We start from the raw sequence: 25756 nt of genomic DNA, 5'->3' as shown, positions 1-25756 counted from the left end.
GAAAATACCTTAAAAGGAATGACTGAGCTTAGGGACTTTTTTTTTATTTGTATAAAATTTACTTGACATATGTTGTTGAAAGTGGCCAAAAATAGAAATCTGTTGGCTAAAGAAAACAGAGTTACCATCAGGTGAATGGAACAAAAGTGCAACAAGGACAAAAATAATGTAGCACTAATGAAAAAATGCAGTAAATCAAAGTAATTATAAACTCAAAAAGCATAGGAAAAAAACAAAAAAAAACAACATGTCTGAGCAGAGGCAGTGCCGAGAAAAGAACGAGCCTTTTATCATGTGCTACTGTTCCAAGGTATTACTGTGTATGGAGGTTGTGCTGCCCCCTATTGGTGGAGGGCTACAGCATTATAATGACCAAATCATAGTCTGGCAAAATACTTGTAGACATGTGTAGGGGCATGAGTTTGTTCAAGACTTGTAGCATGCACAGGAAATTCCACAGCAGTTGCATGCAAGGTAATACAGCAGTCCCTCTTAGATACAACCAACCATCTGACAGAATAAGAAAGTCATATCTGACCATTCCACAAATTTAAAACAACCAGTAAAGAAATAAGAATAAATATCTAAACTAAATTATTGCTAGACTCTAGCCAAAACCTAATAAGGTAATCTTCTTTGAATACAAATACTACATAAAAAGTAATATGTTGCATTAAAACAATTTCAAGATGACTAAAAAGTTTCTAATTTCCATGTTTCGTTTATTTTGTTGCTTTCATCACAACTTTGGTCTACATCAATGCCCACGTCACATTTCTATATCAACACTTTGAGCATCCTTCTTCACAGTGACTTCCTGTTCTCAGCTTGTGACATTTGCAGCTTTCCTGGGTGCCTTGAGATATTTCATTAGCCATGTTTAATAAAAAGATTAGTCAAGTCTGTCACTCAACAAACTGAGAGTTAATAATATTCACACTTCACTAGTAAATATTAATCAAATTACTTAATGTCTAGGCCACTAGCTGAAGATCTACTACAATCACTAAAAGAATAAACCTTAATTCTGCAAGCAGGGCAAAAACAAACACCTCTGGTTACCTTTCAAGACCTAAAAGCCTTTAAACCAAAATACCTACGTGTATTTACCAAGGAGTTTGACTTGAACACCCCATGGGAACCAAGATACATATACTAAGCTGTGAAGCCATCTAAAATCATGTGACCTCTTTTTCCATACTGTATTCATGTGTCTCTGTAAATTACATTATTGATATGAAGAAAAGTCATTATTTAACCTTTTGCCCCAAAATTACGATCGTATGTCGAATCTGTCAGAAAGTCAATCATGGGAAGTCAGATCAATGTAAAATCGTTCTGTGCACAGAAAAAAATGTTGAATTTAAAAGGAAGTCATTATTGGTAGGGGTCGTATCCACCAGGGGCTACTGTAACTCTTTGTGGTGCAGATAGGTAAGCAGTATCTCTGAATTTTTTATATATCCTAGTAAAGCAAGAAAATTGGAGGTTTTATATTTATATTCTGGCTTTTCTCTATCTAAGTATGTTTTTCTACTGAGTAGTAAACTCAGAAAAACGTATAAGAGTAGATAGAAAATCTAAAATTTGCAATTCAGAGCACAAATGTATCATTTAAAACAGTGTTTCTCAAAGCCTGGGGTACAAATTGCCGGTCCGCAACGTCTCTAGGTTTACCTGAATCTCGTCAGCCCCAACAAAAAATTTGACAGAACTTAGACTATAGCGCTTAGTCATAGGTCACTGAAAAGTGTAAAGGCCTCGAATTTGTCAAATTTCATTGTATCATCTCATTGCATTATCTCATTCCAAATGATGTACTCACAATCAATTTTTCTTTGTAATTCTAAGTTTGATGCTTCTCTGAGTTTTAAGTTAATTATTGTCTTCTTATTCAATTCTTAGCACACCTTAATTCTTTGTTTCAGATGGAAAAACATGGTCCTTTGGATAAGTTCATAAAGAGAAGACATCCTGAAAATGATGATAGTGAGGATATTTCGGTGGATTCAGGTGAAATTGGACCACCATCGAAAAGGAGGAATCGAATTAGCTACACTCGAAAAAATATGACTGCTCATATATTCAGTTTGGATTTTGTGCCATGGATGAAAATGGAGTGGAAAAACCACAGTGTGTGATTTGTGGTGAAATCTTGAGCAATGACGCCATGAAACCCTCGAAATTGAAGATGCATCAAAATGCCAAACATGGCAAATTGGTTTCAAAACCGCAAGAGTTCTTTAAAAGGAAGTATGATAATTTGAAATCATCCCAGAAACAACTGCTCAATTTGACATGCGTAACTGCTTGTGCGCTGCGCGCTTCATATAAGGTTGCTCTTCGTATTGCCAAGGCAAAGAAGCCGTTTACAGTTGGGGAGACACTCGTGATAGGCTGTATTAAAGACGTATGTCAAGAAATGCTGGGCGAGGCAGTGGCACAGAAAGTATCCCAAGTTCCAATGTCAAACGACACTATTGCACATCGCATCCACGATTTGGCAGAAGATATGGAAGATCAGCTCATAACACAAGTTAAATCGTCAAAGTATTTTTCGTTACAGCTCGATGAAAAGTACTGATATTGCAAATAAGGCGATTCTTATGGTTTTTGTGCGTTACGAATACAAAGGAGATTTGAAGGAGGAGTACTTTTTTTCTGATTCGTTACCAACTAGCACAACTAGTACAGAATTGTTCAAGAGTTTGAACGACCACACAGTTCGAAAATTCGATTTAAATTTCCAAAATTGTGTCGGCGTCTGTACAGATGGAGCTGTGTTGCGATGACAGGACGTCATTCCGGCGTGATAGCCCAGATTAAAGCAGTGGCCCCGGATTGTAAATCAACCCACTGTATAATTCACAGAGAAAATCTAGCCAGTAAGAAAATGTCACCCGAATTAAACTCAATTCTGAGTGAGGTTGTGAAAACTGTGAATCATGTGAAGGCCAACGCACTGAATTCAAGGTTATTTGCAGCATTATGTGAAGATGCAAGTGCTGAGCACACACAACTCATACTGCATGCTGATATCCGCTGGTTGTCCAGAGGCAAAGTTCTCTCTTGAGTATTTGAACTACGACATGAGCTCGCCCACTTTCTCCAGTTCAAGAAACCACATTAGTCAGAACTATTCCGAAATTCTGAATGGGTTGCAAAGCTGGGGTACATGGCGGATATTTTTGACATCTTGAATACCTTCAACGTCTCCATGCAGGGAAAAATGGCTTCATGCTTCACGATAGCAGACAAGATTGATGGAATGAAATGCAAGCTGGATGTGTGGAAATCTTGCGTGTCGAAAGATTGCTTTGATATGTTTCACAAACTGTCAGCAACAGTAACTGAAACAGACTCGGGACTTGAGATGTCTGTATTGATAGCCAAGATCAGTGAGCATTTGAAGGCTCTACTGGAGCGCTTTGAGATGTACTTTCCATCAGAGGAAGACACTCGAAAACGTAATGGATGGATCAAAAACCCTTTCTTAACATCGGAACACCGATTGTCAGTTGCATTGGAGGATCAATTGCTGGAGCTTGCTGCTGACGGTAGCATGAAAATCCTTTTCGAATCTGCAGAATCCTTGGAGTGCTTTTGGATCAAAGCTAGAGCGGAGTATCCTGAACTGGCTGGAATCGCTATCAAAATACTTCTCCAATTTCCATCAACATATCTGTGTGAGACTGCTTTCTCAATAATGAGTGTCATAAAGACTAAGTACAGAAACCATTTGGACATTCGAGCCACATTGCACTGTCTTTCATCGAGTCAAGACTTGATAAATTGACAAATAAAAAATAAACTCTCTTTTCATGCTGATAAATTCTACATTTATTAAAGCAATCCTTTCATAATGATGTATGTACGTATATATTTAAAAAAAATCATATAATAGAATAATTATGCATTTCTTATAAAAAAAAGTGAACGATATATTTGGTTTTCATCACTGGTCCATGGGGTGATCAAAAGATTCGTAGCCGGTCCACCGTTTCAGAAAGTTTGAGAAACACTGATTTAAAACACATAAATGAATGTCAAGAATTCACTTAAACACATTTTAAATTAAGAAATTAAAATATAGATAATATAAAATATTTGACGTATAATCTAAGTTTTGATGGCAAGCTTACTGAAATACACTGATAACAAGTTATTTAATTAAATTTTGAATGTAACTAAAAGTTTGTGACATGCACATTTTGACCTTCCTGTATGCATAGGGTTATTGAAAGTATTGTATAATAAATAGATTTTATCAATACATTTCACAGGGAAGATACTACAGAAGAAAAGCTGACAGAAAGGGTAGAAAATATCTGAGAAGAGCAATCCTACTGGAAGATATTTAGAGAAAGAAAGTCAGTAGAAGAATAACAGAAAAAAAAAGAAAGTATGGAAGGAAAGAATCAGGAATGGATAAGAAAGAAGACCTCAGTTGAAATTCAAGAAGTATTAGATTCAATAAAATATAGAGGAAATATAAATGTGAAAACATAAAAGAATCAGTCAATATTTGTATTTTTAAACTCCATGTTATTGTTGAGAAATTAATGTGTTTTTAATTCTTACGTGCCTATTCAAAGGAGAGTAAAAAACTGTTACTAGATATGTAAACATTTTTCTAAAGTGATAATGTATTTCCAATAATACTTACCTTCATGATTAATCATCACTATAGGCCAGCCCCAACCAGATAGCCGAGGTTCCACTACTCAGGGCTGAAATTAAGGGGGTCTTGGTCCCTATATCCTATGTTGGTGGTTAGGGCAATTGGACCATAGTGTTATATATAGATCTACCTTTGATTGGATCCCAACCTGTAGGCATATAGTGATGCATTCCAAACCACCAGTATCACAACAAGAAAGTAAGCAACATCTAAGTGGAAAAACCTTCTCCTCCTCCTGGAGAAGCCTGAAAGGTAACACCATAGGCTCAGAATGACAGGATCGTGTATGCCTTACTCAACCAAAGGAACCAAACTCATCCTCAGTCCCAGAGTGGGCAAGGAGCTTTCCACTTGCCTCTAGAATTGTGGGTAGGACTTGAAACAACTGTGTTCAACTAAGGACCCAGGATGGGACCACTCCGTGTTAGGAATTACAAGGAGATAGTGGACCTCCTTCTATGAAAAATATACTGAACCAATATTGATCAAAAAGCAGGGCCATGCACATCCAAGCATCAAATCTGAACTGGTATTACGAGTAGGCTGGTGCTGCTCCTACTGATAGCTGGGAAAAACATTCAGGTAGAAGGACCCCCAAATTTGCCCTCTTCTACAAAAGTGGAGGAATTCACTCAAACAATCTGGAGGAAAAGCCTCTGTTCACCACCCCAGTGACTGGAAACCAGGTGTGGTAAGGACTCCTTAGCTTCACTAGTAAATCCGTGGAGTAATGCACATTGGGGAGTCCTGAAGAACAATGCTCTAAAAACAATGCAATAGGTGAGCCAAGTTCCCTAAATTTTAAAAGCAAACCAACCCCAATTTGTTCAATACAATGATTGGCAGGGATGGGCAGTCTCAGGAAGAAAGGATATATCAGAGTATAGCAGGACAAAAGTGGAGTGATAGAGTCCTCTTCACATGTAGTGCAAACAATTCCGACCTACAACGTCCACATGCCAGCATCAACAAAAAATACACTTTAAGGGAAAGGTGATACATGGTACATGAGGCTAAAGGCTCAAATTGATGTCGAGGCAAAGCATGTAATAACACCCTAATATCCCAGTTAGGCAACTGAAAAGGCCTTTTGGGATGAAGGACTTGAAACAATTTGAGAAGGCTGGATAGCACTGGGGACTCAAATACTTTCCAATATTTAGAATACTGAAAAGCAGTCGATAAAGCTGTCTTATATAAAGTGAAAGTAGACAAAGCTAGACCTTTGTCAAAATGCCAGGTCAAAAACAAGATATAGTGGGCACATTTGGGTGAAGTGGGTTCAATTTCCTCATGAGACACCATTGGCAATAAGGGTGCCACTTCCATTGATAAATGACCATTGTAGGCAGCTTTAGAAATTAAACCCTAATGCTGTGCGAAGGACCACATCCCTTCCATACATAAAATTTGAGCTTGGGTATGTCTGGGTGTAGAATGTTGGATAGAAGTTGCCTCAACAGAGATGGCCAAAGAAAAAGTGGCAGAGGTGGACACTCTTGAAGATACTGTAGAAGAGGAAACCATGGTTGGGACAGCCAATCTGGGGCTACCAACAGCACTCCACAAGGAGTGGATCAAACCATAGTCAGAACTTTGAGCAACAGACGAAATGGAGGGAAGGAATATGGATACAATCCCATCCAATCTCGATTGAATGCATCTATCACCAAAGGACAAGGATGAGGTACCGGAGACTTAAACGGCTGTAGTTGAGAGTTTCAATGCATGGCGAATGCATCAATCATTGGAGTCCCGAACTGAGAGCAAATCCACCGGAAAACCTTGGTTGGGCCAAGACAGGCGATATGCTATTAAATTCATCACCCCTGGAACATGGCAAGCCAGGGGGTTGATATGATGGGAGTGAGATCGGTAGAGAATATTCAAAGTTCGAAAACAAAGGTCTTGAGAATGAATGTCCCCTTGTTGGGAAATGTAAGATACCACTGTGGTATTGTTGGAATGAATCATGACGATTTTCCCATTCAATAGAGCTAAAGCTTGAATCATTGCCTGTTGGATGGCAAGAAGTTCTAAGATATTGATGTTGAAGGAAAATTCGTCATCTATTCATAGACTCTGTAATTCCAGACCATCTATATACACACCCCATTCCTTAAGTGAGGCATCTGTGAACAGATGAATCTTGTGATGAGGGGGCAGTATAGGAAACAGATGGTAGTATTGGTCTGATCCAACCACCACTCGAGATCTTAGATGATGCTCCTGAGTAAGGAGACTGGATGACCCAGTGGATTGCAGTTCATGATCCATTGGTTGTGCAGCGACCATTGAAGGGACTGCATGTATGATTGAGAACTATTGGCACAATAGAAGAAATGTAAGAGCCTGACTGCCTGTTCCATAGCCTGGAGCCGTATGGGAATTGGCTGAGCCCAGCTTAAAAATTTGTTGAAAAAGACACCCAGATGGACAAGTATTGAGTTGGCAAGAGAAAAGAGTATCTGGGTGTGTTATTCAGTTAACTGAAAATATGGTGCCTGAAGTAATCAGTTGTTCATATAATGGTGAGTGGACTCATACTACTCTGTGGAAGATATATGGTGCAGATGCTAGGCTAAAGAGCAGAGCCCTGAACTGCAAAACCTGACCCGTGTCCACAAAACGTAGAGAGCAGTGGGATGACTTTGCCATAGGGATGTGGAGATATGCATCAGCAACATCAAACTTGGTCATACACACCCCGGTGAAAAATGCCAACATAGGTTGAGAATGGACTCCACTGTGAACCTGGAAGAATCTAGGAATTGGTTAAGACAAGAAAAATCAAAGATCAGATGCCAATCTTCTGTCTTCTTGGGCACAACAAATGAATGGGAATAAAAGCCTTGAAGAACAGAATCAACTCTCTCTACTGCCCCCTTGACCAACAACACTCTGATAGGCTTGGAACAAAGATCCACACTCTGCAGATCTGTTGGGGGTGGAAATACCACAGGTTGGGAGGATAATGGAGTGGAGAAGTGAACTGAATGATCAACTCCAATGCCAGGACCGGAAGTACCTAATGATCTTTGATTAAGGAATTCCAGATGTCCAGAAAATGTTGTAACCTCACTCCCACAGATACCATCGGCATAGGCCAATCACTGATGCTGTCAGTGATGGTCTGCCCGAGCAGAGGAGCTGAAGCCGGGGGTCAGGATACAAGATGAGCAGTCATGCAGTGGCATCGAGCAGGAGCCAAAGAAAGCCTAGAGTCCAACAGTGACAAGGAAGAATGCAAATGGGCAACATCAATCCATGATTCCAACACCTCTGGAATGCCCATAAAAATCATGGGATGAAGAAAAGGAGCCTCACATAACTCATGGAGGGTGGCAGCAGGTAGATTAACTTCCTCCAATAAGGCATCTCTCTCTACCCAATAAGTCCCAACAACATGCAGGCCAGGAAACCAAAGAAAGAGCAGAAGCTGACAATCTTCCTAAAGTAGAAGTCAGTAAAAGTGATGTGGGGAATGCTGAGAGGCTTCCAACAAAATATGGAGGGAAGGTTAATCTTTCATAACAGTAGCAAGGGTCAGATGAATTTGAGAAAATTGTGATCTGTTCAAAGTGATCACAGTGTCCAAAAGAGGATCAAATCTTTGGGAATCTAAATATACATCCCCCTGGTGGTGGTAAGCCAAAGAATGCTGATCCAACAAATGTGGGAGACAAATCATAGCTATCCCATCACATAATTGAGCAGTAAATCTCCCAGCATGAACAGCAATATCAGGTGAAGGAGGAAAAAAACTAAGTACCCTCAGACCTTTCAGCCATCAAAGAAGGAGTAGATTTAAAGGCAACCAGGGAAAGCCCCCAAAACATATAAACCTGACTGATTAACTGAAGAAATGGAACAGGAGGTGGCTGATCAAAATTGACCTTGTGAGAAGCCGAGATACTAAACGAAGGCACCGGAAAAAGAGTGTCCAACTTCTCTCCAGAATGCCCTGGATCATCAACAAAAGCAACCTCAGCCCCCCCCCCCCCCACCACACACACCCAGACTGAATATATGTCTCCATCTCAATGAATCAGATCACAAATAGCCTCAACTAAGAGCCAGTGTTAAAGACTGGTATAGTATCAGTCTCAAAAAAGTGATAAAATTATCTGAATGAGGTGCTTATATTCAGTACAAGGATAGAGGGTGCACTGACATGAGCAGAGAGTATCACGAGATAAGTATTGGCATGGGCAATTGAATGGGGTATAAAAGACTGGAGCAAGCAAGGAGAAATCAGATCAATGCTTAGATGGGCAAAGATGAAACCCTGGCAGCAGAGGTAAGTATGTTTTGGAATGTTGCATTTTATGAAGTAATTACTTACTATATAATTACTTACTATAATTGTCTTCTTGATTCTAAAAGCTCTCAGGCTTTTAACTATTGAGATATAGAACTTTGTATAAAATTCAATTTGGTATTGTAAATGTTCAGAGTTTTTGCTTTTGTGAAAAATAATGTATTCTTATTAATTTATTAAAGTAGCTTTTAGTTAATGTACAGCTTGAATTATTTCTTAAATAAACTAAAATAAAAGCAACTGTTCATGTAACTGTTATAAAAACTTTGTTGGTAATCCACTTTCTTTGAATAAATACACAATGCTATGGTAAATTATCCCTAGATAATAAATAAAGAAATAAAGATGATCATTGTTACATAAATAACATACACTCACTTATTCTCTTATTGCACCATGTCAAATGATCTCACTCAATGTCAAAATCATTTTAATAATTTTTATTCATTTGTGTATTGAGAATGATCAGAAAAAAACTGTTTTATTCTGTAATTGTTGTAAAGTAGGATACTAATGGTTCTGTGTAACAAACTGTTAATTCGTATACTAAATTTTGATTACTTGTACTAAGTGGCTGAGTATTTCCATAATTAGAAATGTTTTAAATACAATACTTACCTTCCACAGCTCTTTCTATATCCCACCGAATGTCGTACACCTCTGGTTGAGAAGATAACAATGTGAAGATAACATCAAGACCAGTATAAGCACTTGTACTTCTCATAGTATCCTTATCAGGCTATCAAACCAAAAACAAATCACACATTTGTTCATTTATTCTACTAACATGAGGTATCTATTATATATTGGTTATATTATGATTCATACTCAATTACCAACATTAGAACTGTACATGAACTGCTAACTTGGGAAGATCAACAGTTAATATAGTACTGTTGTATAAAACTATACAATTGGATTTTTTAGGAATTTTGTTAAACCTTTTACCATGAGTATTGTAAATTAGGACGGTTACCTATGCTATTCTAAAAACCAATTTCATACTAAGCAGTATGGTGATTATAAATACAAAACTTATTTGTTAATGGCAAGGACATATTACTTCCTTTTCAAAATATATGGAAAAGAAAAAATCATATCAAGTGCCAAGAAAATGCTCAATACTAAAACTGCAAACTTAATGTTTGTTTTCATGGAAATTCAGCTAGCATAACCTATTACATGTATAAAATCAGGTTGGTTTGGGTTAATAATTCTGCAAAGTGTAATCAGATTTTTATCAAATTTCATGGGTACATTAAGGTTGAAATTCCTCATCACACTGCAAAAACTGATCCAGATTATTGATCATTTTGGTTCTGAGAAGGATTTTCTGAGTTTTTGCAATCTCCAAAAGGAGTGGAGGGCCATGGATATGCATTATCTCTAATTGCTCGTTAGACACTAATTAGCCATTAGTTTACATCCTATGTTATTAATATCTTGTTGTTTTCAAAGAAGTTCTGAGAAGGTCTGTAATGGTGGAAGGAGTTGAGATTCAACCATGGGTCTTCTTGTTGGAAATGGAAGTGTGATATCAACCTGTCTGGGTTCTCACCCCCACTGGGACTGGGATTAACCATTTTGATATTTTTCAAAAAGATATAAAAGTTTTGCTGACTTATAAATTATGTTAACTAAATGTATTATCATGAGGTTAAATTTTTTTTTCTCATGGATGACTCATATTTCATTGGTTTAGTGTTATTCCAATTTATCATATGGGATATTGCAGATAGATCAGTGTTACACAGCACAGTAGGCTTACAAATAATTTAACATGAACCACAAACAAGAAGAAAAAAATATAAAAACGTCTTCTACATTAAACTGACTAATAACACAATCAGCCAACCTAGCACAGAAGCCAGCCAAACTTGCATAACCCTCTTGAAAACCTCCAATTAGGTAGTTCAAGTATTAATGGGATGAAAGCCTGAACAAGTAGATGATAAACTTGTCTTTCTAATAGGAAGCTATAGGAGTGTTCCTAAAATTCAAATATCCTCTAAATATTTTTATTATAAACAAACATAACTGTTATACATCATTATCTTGCAACACAAACTTGGCTTTTCTATACACCATGTTAATGCTATACATACAGCACAAAGTGTTAAAATGAACACGTGAATGATATTTAAATTGCAAGTCAATCATTTCAGAAACAATTTAAAATAAAAAATATATTCACAGAAAAATTACTTTACAGAATTGCATAAAATCTTAACATATATTCAAATAGATTTTGTCATAATTATAAAATGTATAGTTTAGTAGAGAAAAACCTCTATTAATTAGTAGAACTTTTGCTATTTTGTTCAGTTAATTAAAAACACTACTTAAAACACTCAATATAGCATAAAGACCTCCTCCTGGCTATTTTTCTGTTAATTTTTCTCAAAAAGTCTATATGTGTGTATCCATATATATGATTAAAGAATGCTATTCCTCTGCTTAACACATACAACAATCCTCTGTATGGAAATTTGACTACTTCAGTCAAAATGTTTTTTATAATTTAGGCAAATTTCTCTTTACTTACTTTCTATAAAAAATATTATTATTTTCCCTATAAATAAGAATGACATTTGAGGCTATAGTTCTAGAAACTTAATATTCATGTCTTTTGTTCTTGGCTTGGTATTAAAAATGAAATAGCTAATAATAAACATATTTCTTACCAGAGTTTTTGTTATAACTAGTAAAAAATACATAAAGGTAAATACTAACAAAGAATTTTGGAAATAAATAGAGCTGGGTAATTTAATCTATTATCTAGGACAGCAATGACATCACTTACTGTCTCATAATCTAATAAATTAATCAAAATTATGATTAACAAATAATGCTGTGAAAATAATCAACAAATTGAAATTACTGTTTTTGATTATTCCAGTAATCACTTAATTGAATTATGATTAAATTGACTATCACAGAAATAATCCAGTAATCAAAATTAGTTGTTCCAGTTATTACTGTTTTCAATTACTCCAAGAACTGATTAATCAAAATTATGATTAAATCATTTATAAAAAGAGCTGGGTGATTTAATCAATTATCTATGAGCAGTGTTTACATCATTAGTGTCTTGTAAACTAATCAATTAATTAAAAGTATGATTAACTGAAAAATGTCATGTAAATAATCAACTAATTGAAATTAGTGTTTCTGATTATTACTGTTTTCAAGTATTCCAACAACTGATTAAATGAAAGTACAATTAAATCAACTGTAAAAAAATGAATTAACTAACTGAAACATTACCATTATGTTTGTTTGTTATTAAGTATAAAGCAACATGATGGTGGTAGGATGGCAGAGAGGATTTACTCATGATTTGAGGGTCTCAGGTTTGATTCCAATTGCTACTAAACTTGATCACCATGCCTTTGTTATTGTAAAGCTATTAAGGCAAATGAGTGGCAGCACCACTCTGGTTACTGAAGAGTTCAATAAAGTGTAAATTTCTGTTGTTGTTTTTTAACATTGTATTATATTTCTACCTTATAATTGTGTAACTGTATTCTTTAACATTGTGTATGCAGGCATGAATTTATGGGAGGGGTCAAGAGGGTTGAGACCCCACCAATAATAGTATTTTTTAATGTTGTATGAGCGGATGAAGCTCTAAAAAAAAGGGTCCAGGTGGTCAAAACCAAAACCTTTCTATCCATTTTTGTTTATAAATTAATAATTGTAATATCTAATGTTGTACATGTAGATGTAGGGCTAGGAGAGGGGTCTAAGAATACAGCTCACCCCCTCTATTTTGTTTTTAGGAATTAATAACTGTATACTTTAAATGTTGAATAAACAGGCATGGAGCTTGGGGAAGGATTTAGGGGGCTGAATGCTCTTACAATTTTTTTTTAGAACTAACTGTATCCAACTAACTGTATAGAACTAACCTAATACAACATTAAGAATGTAAATCAAACATTGCTATTGTACAATTTTTCCAGATACTTTAACAATGCATCTAGACTATAGAGACTTGTTCTCATCAAAGTTAGTATTATTTAGGGCACTTACATCTCTTATAACAAATACTTTTTACATAATCGACTTTTTCATTGTTTCAAAGTTAGAATTCTCTAGAGAAGAATGTTTTTCTTGTTCTTGATGTTTAAAATAAGTGAAAGTGCAAATAATATGATTATGTAAGTAATGAATTAAAAGAATTCAAAAACAGGTATACATTTACCAAAGCTACAAGTTCCTTTATACATATGATTATAAATAATTATAACTATTTAATTTTAATAAAAAAATTGAATTGTTTGTTGTGAACTGTTTTCTATTTTCATATCAAACACATTACTAGAAATAAACATACAAGTTTTGAAATAACTGGATTATAATATCATTAAACTAATCAGTTACATATATATTAACATTATTTTAAACGAGTTATTTAGGTCACTTTAGTACGTGTTTAGCATTGATTAATCCAAGCTACTACATTATTATAGTAGAAGTCTCTTCTTTTACGTGAAAAAATACTGCAAATTTGATTACATTGTCATATAGCCTAATTTTAAAAAGTTGACTGGTATAATACATCATTGTAACAGTTAACCGTTATAAAGTTACTGTGAAATTAAACACTGTTGTTGGTTGTAAACATAACAATAATACTATATTACATGAATAGACTTTCTAGTTTTGTTCTTATTCATTTTTTAAAGGTTTTGAAATTCAAACTTTGTAATATAAAGTTATGAATATCAAAAGTTTTATTTTACAAAACAAATTGATAGTATTCTAAATTTTATGTTGTTTGGCTTAAAATTTAGGCTATGAAAAGAATATCTAAAAGTACTAGGTTTTACTTTTGTTAAGTACTCATTTGCCTGGTAAATAAAATGAGTTATGATTATCTGTTTCCCTTGATTGATTACAAAGCATTTGAGTAGTCGTAGTTATAGATGCATTTTTTTTTATGGCACCAACACCGTCATGAACTAGAGGTGATAGATTTCATTTAATGTATTAAACATGTCACCTTTTTTAATGTTTTAAAACATTTAAACATTTTTACATGTTAAAAAAAACATTAAGAAAGTTATCTTACTTTCTCATACAAATAGCTCTATATATGTAAATAAAAATAGTGAAGTAACAGAAAAATTGCAGCCGGGACACAATGACATGGACATTTTTCTTACCTGAAAATATATTTATAATAAATACTTGTCTGAACAAAGTAGCTATTCCTCTCTCATCTGCCTTTGAGATTTTGTGCATGCCACTAGCTTTGAGTCATCTCCCATCTAAAACGTGTTATGACATAAACCAAGAATAGTAAGGCAACACATCCTTTGTGTGCAGTAGATCGCCATAAGCACTTGCACACAAAATTAACTTCATTCTTACATGAGGCAAGAATAATGTGCACTGGTAGTGGGGAGAAAGGGTGGGAAGGTATATAGAGATATAAGTATCTATCAGAAATACATTTTCAGGTACAGAAAATGTTAACTTCTGAAATGATGGGCTTACTTCTCTGTCACACCATAACTAGAATCCCACGTTGATGCGCTGGAGGGGTCAGTGCAACTTAGATAAGCTTCCTTCAGAAAAGGTAACTCAAGAGGAAAGCCCATGGATTATGACACCCTATAGTGAGGGGTAATACTCATGGGAGACTAAATCCATCTCATGCAGGTTATACTCTTTGTCTTCATGAAAACAAGCCCAAGTATTACAGGCATGGGCAAAAACATACATGATCAACCAAGCATTTGCACACAACAGGTCGGTTAGTCATGAGGTGTAGTATGGCTAAGGCAATAATCATACTGTATAGTTTAGTATGTGTTCTCTTGTACATACGGGAATGGGAATTTTTTTCACATCTTGTAATGAGACACTTTTACTGGTACAGCTAGCCAAACCCCTTGAAAATGACATACGATATAATAGGGTGTGATATGCATTACAATGACATGGACACCCCTGATCTGTTTCCCACACAATATGCTGCCCAACTGGACTCTCTTCAAAGGGTTCCATCAACCAATGAGGAACTCTTCAAGTCAACCAATACTAAAAACAAGTAGAAGGAAGTGCTCTACTCAATGACCTGGTGGGGTGGAGTGGAAGGAGGAATTTGTGTTTGGAAGGCACCAGAGAGGTGCTTGGACCCAATTGGACCTAACTACTGAAGAAAGTGCAAGGGGTTACTGTGAAACCTGACTTGGAAAGCCTGTAGGTGCAAGCCAAGGGAATGAGCAGACATTTCACCAGTGCTGGCTTTTTCTATGGCAGTCCAATGAAGGTAAGGTGTGGAATAGACATTGAAATATATACATAACTACCATAGTGGTTTTGTGGAAAAAAACATCTCAACAGTGGGCCCTTTAGAAGCCACAAGGGATGGGTTTAACCCTTTCTATTACCTCTGATTCAATGCAAGTTGAGGAAAGTAAGTATGCCCTATAAGGCAACATCAGTCATCAAGTGAGTTCCAAGAAGTGAATAGGAGGACATTATAAACATGTAAGGATATAAAAGGGCACTTGTTGAAGAAGGTGAACAGACTGGAGAAAAGCAACTAAAGGGACACAAAGTTGCCAGATGGTTTAAGGAGTTTTTATATTTATTCTATACTTTTCCTCTTTCAACACGTTTTATAAATAAGTGAGTGCAAACACTTTTGCTACAGGCTAAACTATCTCTGCCAAAGATAACATTATATTACCCGTAAGGCACCTGTTGATGTGTGTCAACATAAATAATCAATAATAAAGAATAGAAAAGGAAAATAAAAACATTAAAAATCAACTATAAGTGAAAAGGTAAAATTAAATTACACATATAACCCAAAGAAGACATTATAAGATTATTCAACGAAGAGTTAAAAGATATGTACATATTTCTATTTGGAAATTTTAAACATTTCATTGCACTGTACATTGATGATAATAGCTATTGTTAGTGATATAGTAGAGAAGATGGAAAATAAAATATAAACATTTACCTTAAAACATCTTTTGATATTCACTTGGGAGGTTCTATAGGTTATGCAAATGAAATGTGAAAATTGTAAGATATTAAATAATATTTTTATAAACAAAACTAAAATAACCTTGTAGGTGAACTATTCAGAGTCCAAGTGCAAATAACTACATTAAATAACAAATTTTTATCAGAGACAGTGGTAAAAACCTAAATTAAATGTTTTATTTTTTTTTAACTACATACTTTTAGAAAAGTTCTTATCAAATTTTAAAAAAATTCATCCATTAGTTTTATTTCTGAAACTAAATATAACAATAGTGAAATTAGGTCCTACAAATTGTAGGATCCTGTAGTCATGGGGTTAAATTAAGCAGCAAAGGGAAAACTGCAATAACTGGGAACATATATACCACACATTTATTCTTCTTCAGCTTTACCATAAGTAGTCTCTAACCAGTGTTACAGCTTTGATTTTGCAATCTTCATTTTATATTATTTAAATAATAAGCCTTTTAAGAAATGTGTACATTCTAAACACATGGTATAATTGTAAAATGTATTTGATTAAGCACTTTGATATCATACTTGTGTCTTAATAACATTGTGACACATGAAAAAAAATATTTCACAATTTTAAAGTTCTCCCTCCTGCTCTTGGGCCAGAGAGGTCACACAACATCTGACGTCAGTTCCTGAGGGAGCTCTATCAGTGGAAACAGAGGATAAAAAACAGCTAGTGTTTTATTACGTTTTGAGAATTTAGATATGAAAGACAGCAATAAACCCTTGCTTCATTTTGATACTGTTTAACATTCTTTCCATATTACCCTTGTTACAAAGCTATGAAGAGCACAGTTGACATTTTACTTTTCAGTCTCTGTTAGTACCAAAATATATCTAAACAGAGCAGACATACTTAGCTGTGGTATCAGCAAGCTTGTTCCCGAAATATCGACATGGCCAGGAATCCAGGAGAACTGGATAGAAATGGAAGACAGTGAAAAGTGGGACAGTCATTTCTGAATAGTCATGAGAACAGGGTGAGAACTGACATTAAATGATTCCAGGGCCAGTAGAGAGCTAAGACAGTCAGTGTAAATAGCATAGTTAGTGTACTGCTTAGTTTCTACGTGATCCTACACAAGAAAGATGGTATACAACTCGGCAGTGAACACAGAAACTGTAGAGGGGATCTTGTGAGCAACCACTGAGCCACAACAAACCATGGTAGAGCCTACAGAGTCACTTGACCACGAATCATCCGTGAAAGCGGGAACAGAAAAATGGTTTGAAAGATATTTGGCAAAGAGAAGATGAAACTTCCAGTCTGGAGTATCTACCTTCCTCAGGTGACTCAAAGAAAGGTCACAGGTGGGAATGGTAATGAGCCATGGTGGAATGGGCTAATCATTGGCCTCAGCAATAGCATTTAATGACAGACCCAATTCAGTCAGCTGTACCTGGATATTAAAACCAAAAGGACAAATGACAGACTGTCTATTTCAAAAGAGCATAGCCCACTGAGGAAGGAAGACACAACACCAGGTGGGATGCAGTGGTAAGGATCGAAGCTGGGTAGCATATTGCAAGAAAAGTTGCAAACAGCAGAGGTGAAGAGAAGGTTTGTGGGACTACCAAAGTGAAGAAAGCCCCCGTGCAGAGTCCAAAGTCCCAGATAGTGGACAGGATCCAGCATCTTTAAGACAGAGGACCTGACAGAATCATAAGCCAGAGACCCATTATTCAGCTTGGAATGTATGAGGGTACAATAGCTGTTCAACACAGAACATCAATCATTCCCAAAAGGTGGAAGAGAGGACACAAAGGATGTTCAGAGCCCATGTACACTTGAAACAAAGTTTCTTGATGTGAGAAATGAAAGTAAACTTATGGTCAAAGATAAGTCCCATGAACTTTGCCTCAGGAACCATGGGAAGAACACCACCACTGAGATCAGGATCAGGGTGTAAACCCCATTGGTGGCAAAAATGCATGCAAACGATTTTTGATAAGGAGAAGGTGAAACCATTTGTTATGGTCCAACATAAAAGACAATTGAGAGAAGTGTGAAGATGCCGCTCAATAAACCTCATGCTCAACGATCAACAAGAAATATGGAAGTCGTTTACATACAGGCCATTTGCAACAGTACAGGAAGTTGTTGAGTAATAGCATTGATTTGAACACTGAAAAGTGTGACACTCAAGACACAGCTCTGAGATACTCCAAGTTCCTGTGTGAAGGAATGGGAAAGGGTTGAACCCATATGGACTTGGAAACTCCTGTCAAGTAAAAAATTATGAATATAAATGGGTAAATGGCCACGCAACCTATGGGAGTGGAGGTCCCATAAAGTGTCGTAAGCCTACTTAAAATCAACTAAAATGGACATAAGATGTTCTTTCTTGAAAAAGGCTTCCCTGATCGAGGTTTCAAGTCAAATCAAGTGGTTCGTGATGGAGTGCTGTTGACATTGAGGTGGGCATGAGGAGGTTGTTTGATTCCTTCAATCAAACAAGATGAGCTAATCATCCTCTCCAAAAACTTAGAGACAGCTAGTCAAAGCAATAGGATGATAATTATAAGGAATCTTGGGATCCATCCCAGGGTTAGGAAAAGGTAGAACAATAGCCTTGCACCAGGCATCAGGAAAATGTTCTCCTGCCAGATCCAGTTAAAAATTACCATAAGAAAAGCAAGTAAGGCTGGAAAGAGATGCTGCAGAATCTCATAGTGAATGTCATCTGGCCCAACAGATGTACTGCCAGACAAATGAAGACCAAGCTTAAGTTCCACCAGTGTAAAAGGGTGATTATAATCATAGAGTTGATCAGCCCAAAAGGAACAGGCAAATGCTCTGCCCGAGACTTGATGGCCATGAAGGCAGGAAAAGAAACAGAAGTGCTGGAGAGATAAGAAGAGTACTCTATGAGAGTGTTGGCGATGCTCTGTACATCAGCAACTTCTTGGCTATTGACCTTCCAAATTTGTCCCAGACGACTTTGGAACTAGTGGTAAGAAAAGATACTTAATACAAGATTCCTTCTGGCTTTGACTGCTGAGCATGGGCACAGGCCCACTGAAAAGCAATGCAGTTGGTAAGAGTGGGATACCTGCGAAAGGTATCCCAAGCCTGTTTCTGAGCCCTCCATGCCTGCTGGCAAGCAGGAGACCACCATGGATAAGGATAATGTAGAAAATGTGTTGAAGGTTTGAGGATAGAATAAACAGCTGCTCAAAAAATAACAATCAGTTACTGCCTCTATGCAGTTATTAATAGATGGAAAACTAATGAAAACAGGATCTAATTCCAAGAGAGTGGTGACAGGCTGCTCCAATTTCCACCATGGCACTCAAGTTGGGTGGCATTGACCACAACCAACCTCCCTCGAAACAATGGGAAAATGATCACTGCCCCATGGATCATTGTCAACCCTCCAAAAAAAAAAAAAAAGAGAAAATAGGGAAGGTGAACTGACAGAGAGATGAATAGCAGTAAAGGACTGATTGGGTGCATGAAAATAGGTAAGTGAACCAGCATGGAAGAGAAGTTGTGAACTGAGAGCATATGCTCCTCAGATCAACCACTCCCATCAATATCAACACCACCCCAAATGGAATTGTGTACATTAAGGTCTCCCAAGATGAAAAAGAGAGATGGCAACTGTTCTATGTGAAATCAAGGTCTGGTTGATTGTAATTCTCTCTAGGAGACAGGTAGAAAGAACAAACAGCAATGGTATGACCCACAGAGATATGTACAGCCTCCGAGGGTGTATCAAGTGGCACAGATAAGGTGGGTATATGCTGGTAAAACAGCAGTGCCATCTCTCCATGAACTCATCATCACACAACCTGTCATTCTGATATAAAGAAAATTGCCAAAAAGTGACAGCATAAGCAGGCCAAAGTAACGTTTCATACAAGAAGAGAAACATGGGATGATAGGAATCAATCAAGGCATTAATATCATCCAAATTAGAATGAAAACCTCAACAGTTTCACTGTAACAAAATGGTCATTTAGGTGGTGGAGAACCCTTCTGCTTGTGACCATGATGATTTTCTTTAGTAGAAAGAGGTCTGTTTACCTCCATAGAACCGGCCCTGGCTCAACTGGGCAGATATCTATTGGAAGAAGGAGACTCCAGTGACTGAGGGCATGACCAAATAATGGTCCTACCCCTTAGGGCCACAGGAGATGGATCCAAGCAGTTACTGGAAGAAATGGTGGGGACAGAGACAGGTGTAGATGCTGACTTGTCAACTTATGGAACCATGGAGGGCAAAAGACTCTGGTGGAAGCACGGAAAAATCTGTCTTAGACAGAAATATACATACAGTACAATGCTTCGAGATGGCTTGAATATAAGTTTAAGACAAGTTTTTCTTCATTACCCATTCAAGCCATCTCCAAGCATTATTAGTCTCAAAGTGGGTTCCTCGTCATCGAATTTGAATACATACAGTATATAACAAGTCATATGACTGAAGACTTCTTAAGCCTTAATAAAATTATCTTCTTGATGTTTGGTTCTTTGTTTAAAATTGTGGTATTTTTGCTTTTTAACCCCCTCACTACAGACAAGTCAAAGTGGATATGTCACAATTTTTGAAAGAGTTACATTTAAAATTTAATTAAAATACTTTATTATTATTGTCATGATATATGAATAAACTTGGCATAAAAATGTAGTTAATAAATCAAATTTTAATAAAGTTTTAAGTTCTTAATTTTATAAGGAAGTATTAAAAAATTCTCAATCTTACCCTAGTATGAGAAATGTAACATTTATTCTCTAGGTATCCCCTCTTCTCTAATTTATTTACCACCCCTCCAAGAAGTACAGAATTTAACTTAAGATTATTCATTATAATATTGTTATTACTCAGACAAAGCATAATTATTATAGCCTTCAATCTTATTTGGTTACAGAGACATAAAATAGAAAATCAGAACCCTCTTGCCATGCCTACCTATCACATACTCTCTTTCACAAATTGCCAACAGTTCTCTCTGATGTTCAATACTATATTAGAAAACTAAAGTTTTAACCTATCAAATGATGCATTACATTATGTTGTGTTCCGTAAAAAGAATTGTCTAATCCAGTTCAAACTTTATTCATCAATGAGCTTAGCTGAAATTTAAAAGTTCTTATCATACTTAGAAAGCAAGAAAAAATATGATATAGTTGTAGGACCTTGTTTGCTTGTTTGATATTATTCTGTGTTCTTAAATGCATTATTTAATTAAATAAAAAAGTATTTATTGTAGTAGTAGTAGTAGTAGTAGTAGTACCACCATCAATATAAAAAGTAGGGTTAAGTTTCATCGATGGTTGACAGCAAAAAATAAAAAGAAAGAAAAACAAGATACAGGTAATTATTATTTTTCTTGTTTTTCATGTGTATTCTTTATTTATTACTAAAAAAGTAATTACAATTTAAAATTTAGAAACTTATTAGGTTATTTAAGGTACGATAAAGAAAAAGAATAATAATGAAAAACATTTTTCACAAGGTACACTCACAAGCAGCTTGCGAGTAGCTCATGCCTTACATAATTTAATAAGGTAACATGAGCTACACATTTGATGACTGATCTACAGCTTGTGTGGCAGGGTTATCAGTTAAACAGTGTCCAAAGGGCAATAATACAATAAAATTTAAATATAAATAGATGTATACCATTACTAGTTTTAAGCTATTTAGGATAAACAAGTCTCATTTTCTGTTACAAATTGAAGTCATTCTAGAAAGAAAAAAAGGTCATTTTGATTTACTTCCTAATTTTTTACGGTGGTCAAGAGGTCAGTCAATTTGACCAAACCTGTACAGATAACAAAAAAATACAACTTTTTTTACAAAAAAAAGAGAGGAAAAAAAAACTGAAATTTATTAATGAGGTTTTAGAGATTATTCAAATGAGATCTGACAATTTTCAGATGAACAAAAGTATTTTCAATCTTATCATGAAAATCATTTTACACTTGGAGCAGTCAACATTTCGACTCCATTAAAAATTCTGATTTTTTGTCTGTAAAAGACTTGTAATGCTTACTGAAAGCTTTCAAAAGTTTGTGAATATACACAAAACATGTTAAAAGTTATAGTATGGAAATGCTAAAAGACAATTTGGGGTCAAGATTTAGGTCAATTCCAATGAGTCCAAAGCAAGAGAGTTAAACAAGAGATTATTTTATTATTTTCACCAAATAAAATAAAAATCATGACCACAAAAATTCTGATGACTCAAATCTTTACTGAATATTATTTTTATGTTGGCTAACTGGGTACTTAATTATTTCTAACTGCAATTGTGATATGTTTTAAATAAAAACATTATTACCATTACTGGTAAAACAAGTTTTCATTATTTTATTATAAATTTATTTTATTTACAGAAGCTCAGTGTGGGATTACCGCATATTTTAAAAACAAAGATAACAATAACCACATTGCGATCTTTAGTCAACATTAGCAATTAATTCACTAATATTTGTTTTTTGTGAAATGCACAAATGGCAACTTTCAGACCAGGTGTATCATATGAAACCAATGGCAATTCAAGGATTACTTAAAAATAACCAAAATAATTTTAATGCCATGTTAGAATAATGCACTGGATAAACACTGATAAAGCTACAAGGTCAGTGCAAACACCTGTTGTTATTTGTTTCTACTTGTACAAGAGGGAAGAAGATATCTATAATCATTTAATTAGCCCATCAATTAATCAACTAGCAAACACCACTAATTGCTCAGCTCTAAAAATAAATACAATACAGAAATTCGTATATTTCAAGGAAACTAGTGATCACATGGGATAATATTACTTTGTTATCCTCGTACTTGCTTTGTAGAAAATTATAAGCAATTCTTCTTGAAAAACATACATTACATATTTATATATATATATATATATATATGTAAATTATACACTTTAAGGTTTAAAAACAAGAGTTAATATTAATAATAATACAGGAATACATGAAAATTTTTATCATTCCCTACTTTAGAAGAAAGTATGAATTAACCTTTGTTTTTCAACCATCTTAGTTTTTATTAATTATTATAAATTATTTCTGAAAATGAACATTCCTTTAACTTTTGTGAATATCTTAAAATAAATGTAAACACATACTTGCTTTAAGGACATTGATGTAGGTAAGAATAGTTTCCTGAGAGTTTTTTCTTCCACCATATTGCTAACAACTCTCATGAGCTCAACACTCAAGGATACAGCAGCTGTAAAAACAATAACTGGCACACTTAATACAGGTTGACTACATTCTACAAGGACTCCTCTTAGAAATTACCTATCTGATGAGACACTAAAACAAAAATGTCTTAATATTTTATTTAAACTGATCCTTAAAAATGAATTTATGTGCTTGCTTTTAATACTATCTATACAACGAGGCAAGATTAAAAAAATTAATCCAAAATTTTAATTAGACCCTTCATACAAAATGACAAGGCATGTGGATAGTGTTCTCTGTGGGGTAATTAGGGAGAAAAGAATTAGATTATGCTATGCAGAGGCACAGGGGATATAATGAAGGAGGACTAACAGAGATGCAGCTTTTGTTGGGCACATAGGGGCTAATGATGTAAGGAAAGGTAGGTCAGAATAGCTAATTAATAAGTACCAGGGGTTGATAAAGACATTTAAAGAAAAATGACATAAGTATCCCCAGAAATAATTATGTTGATGAAGTTATAAGTAGGTCACTAGGGCTAAATGCTAAGCTTAGGTTAATATGTAAGGATGAGCAGATTGACTGGTTGTTCTTGTGGGATCAGTTCAATGGATGAAAGGAGCTTTTGGGAATGGATGGTTTACATTTAAATAGGATAGGGGTTGGCTTGTTTGCTAGGGCTATTAACTCAGCTGTAAGGGAAGTTTTAAACTAGGACTAGACAGTGGTAAAAGCCAGGATAAACTAAATGCAAAGAGAATAAGAGGTAGAGAAAAGTTTAGCATAGGAAATGAGTATAGAAGTAATTATAAGGGTAGGCTTAATTTTTACACTGTAATGCTTAAAGTATAAGAAATAAAATAGATGGCTTTAGAGCACTGCTAACAATGGGGGATTTTGATATAGTGGGAATAACTGAAACATGGTTAAATGTAGATGTTTTTTATGATAGAAATTGCAGTGAAATACAGGGTTACAGGCTATTTAATAGGGATAGATGAAGTCATAATTATGCTTGATTTTAATTTCGGGCATATAGATTGGGAAATGCTATAGTCTAATCATGAGGGAGAAAGGTTTTTGGAAACTGTTCAAGATGGCTTTCTTCACCAGTTAGTCAAGGAACCTACTAGAAACAATACTATTTTAGAAATGATAGAGAGGGTGGAAATTGGGAAACATTTGGGTGCAAGTGATCATTGCTCTATTAGGTTCAATGTTTTGCTGCTTACGGAGATAAGGAATAATGATATTTTGGTTACAAAGTTTTCAAAAAAAAAGCTAATTTTAAATGGATGGGACAATAATTATCTGTAGTGAATTGGGCAGCTGAATTAGTTGGAGTCACTGATCAGATGTGGAAAATTCTTAAAGATAAATTTTTAAATATTCAAGGTAAACACATTTCTTATAGAAAGAAAAGTGTAGATGCAAGTCAAAAACCAGGTTGGCTCACAAAGAGTATAAAAGATAAAATTAAAGAAAAGCATCATAAAATTAAAAGATTGACTGGTATGATGGGAGATTTATAAGATTACAGAAAATCAAGAAAGTTCGTGAAACAAGAAATTAGAACATTAGAAAAGGTTGGCTGAAAATGTGAAAATTAACAGTAAGGATTTCTTTAAATACATTAAGGGTAAACAAATGTTAGGATGATGTAGGACCATTGAGGAATGATGATTATGAGATGACTAGGTTATTAAATTTTACTATTTATTCAGTTTTTACTAATGAAGATTTAAGCAGTATTCCACATCTTGAACAGTTGATGGATGGAAACAAGATGACTGCACTAATTCTGAGCTGGTTAAGAAAAATGGGAAGTTTAAAGAATGATAAGGCTCCTGGGCCAGATAATATTTCCCCAAGGGTTTTAAAGGAGGTTAAAAATTGGACATATCAGCCACTTGCTACTATTTTTTGTAAGTCCTTGAATAGTAGTAGGCAGGTACCAAAAATTGGAAGTTAGCTAATGACACTCCTCTTTTCAAAGGAGATAATAAAAATTGTCCCAGTTATTATAGGCCCATTAATCTTACGTCAGTTGTGGGAAAAATTTTTAGAAAGTCTGATAAAAGATGCTTTGCAAATCCATTTAACAAAGTTCAGAATTATATTGGATAGTTAACATGGTTTCACTAAGGGAAAATCTTGCCTTATAGATCTTTTAATATTCTTTGGTTACTGCTTACGTAGATGAGGGTAAGGGAGAAGATTTGGTGTATCTGAATTTTCAGAAAGCATTTGACAAGGTGCCACATAAGAGGCTTGTACAAGAAATTCTCTCTATACATGTGGGAGATAAGTTAGCAAATTGGATAGAAGAGTGACTGGATGGAAGAAAGCAGAGGGTTGTTACTTGTTACAACTGGGGTACCTCAGGGCTCAGTCTTAAGACCTTTGCTCTTTTTGATTTACATCAATGACATAGATGAATGAAGAGTCAATAAATTGCTTATATATGATGATGATATTAACGTATTGGGTGTTATTGGCTGTGAAGAGGATACTGCTGCTGCTTTACAAAAGGATTTAGATCATTTAGTGATTGGGCAAATAAATAGCAGATGGGTTTTAATCT

At 35.3% G+C, this 25756-nt stretch overlaps 1 protein-coding gene across 1 annotated transcript in view; it reads right to left on the bottom strand.

Moving 5' to 3' along the window:
- The window catches only part of LOC106467626 (GPI transamidase component PIG-S-like), a 141112-nt gene that overhangs the window by 54069 nt on the left and 61287 nt on the right, over positions 1-25756 (bottom strand). Inside the window, exons 5-6 of the mRNA XM_013927987.2 lie at positions 23115-23218; positions 9621-9741 (exon numbers count right to left, since the gene is read on the bottom strand). Of these exons, the coding sequence (XP_013783441.1) occupies positions 9621-9741; positions 23115-23218 (225 nt within the window). The remainder of the gene's footprint in view (positions 1-9620; positions 9742-23114; positions 23219-25756) is intronic.

Source organism: Limulus polyphemus, unplaced genomic scaffold (assembly GCF_000517525.1).
Source record: "Limulus polyphemus unplaced genomic scaffold, Limulus_polyphemus-2.1.2 Scaffold2683, whole genome shotgun sequence".
NCBI lineage: Eukaryota > Metazoa > Arthropoda > Merostomata > Xiphosura > Limulidae > Limulus > Limulus polyphemus.
Note: the sequence above shows the minus strand (reverse complement) of the source record. Positions and strands in the feature narration are given on the sequence as shown.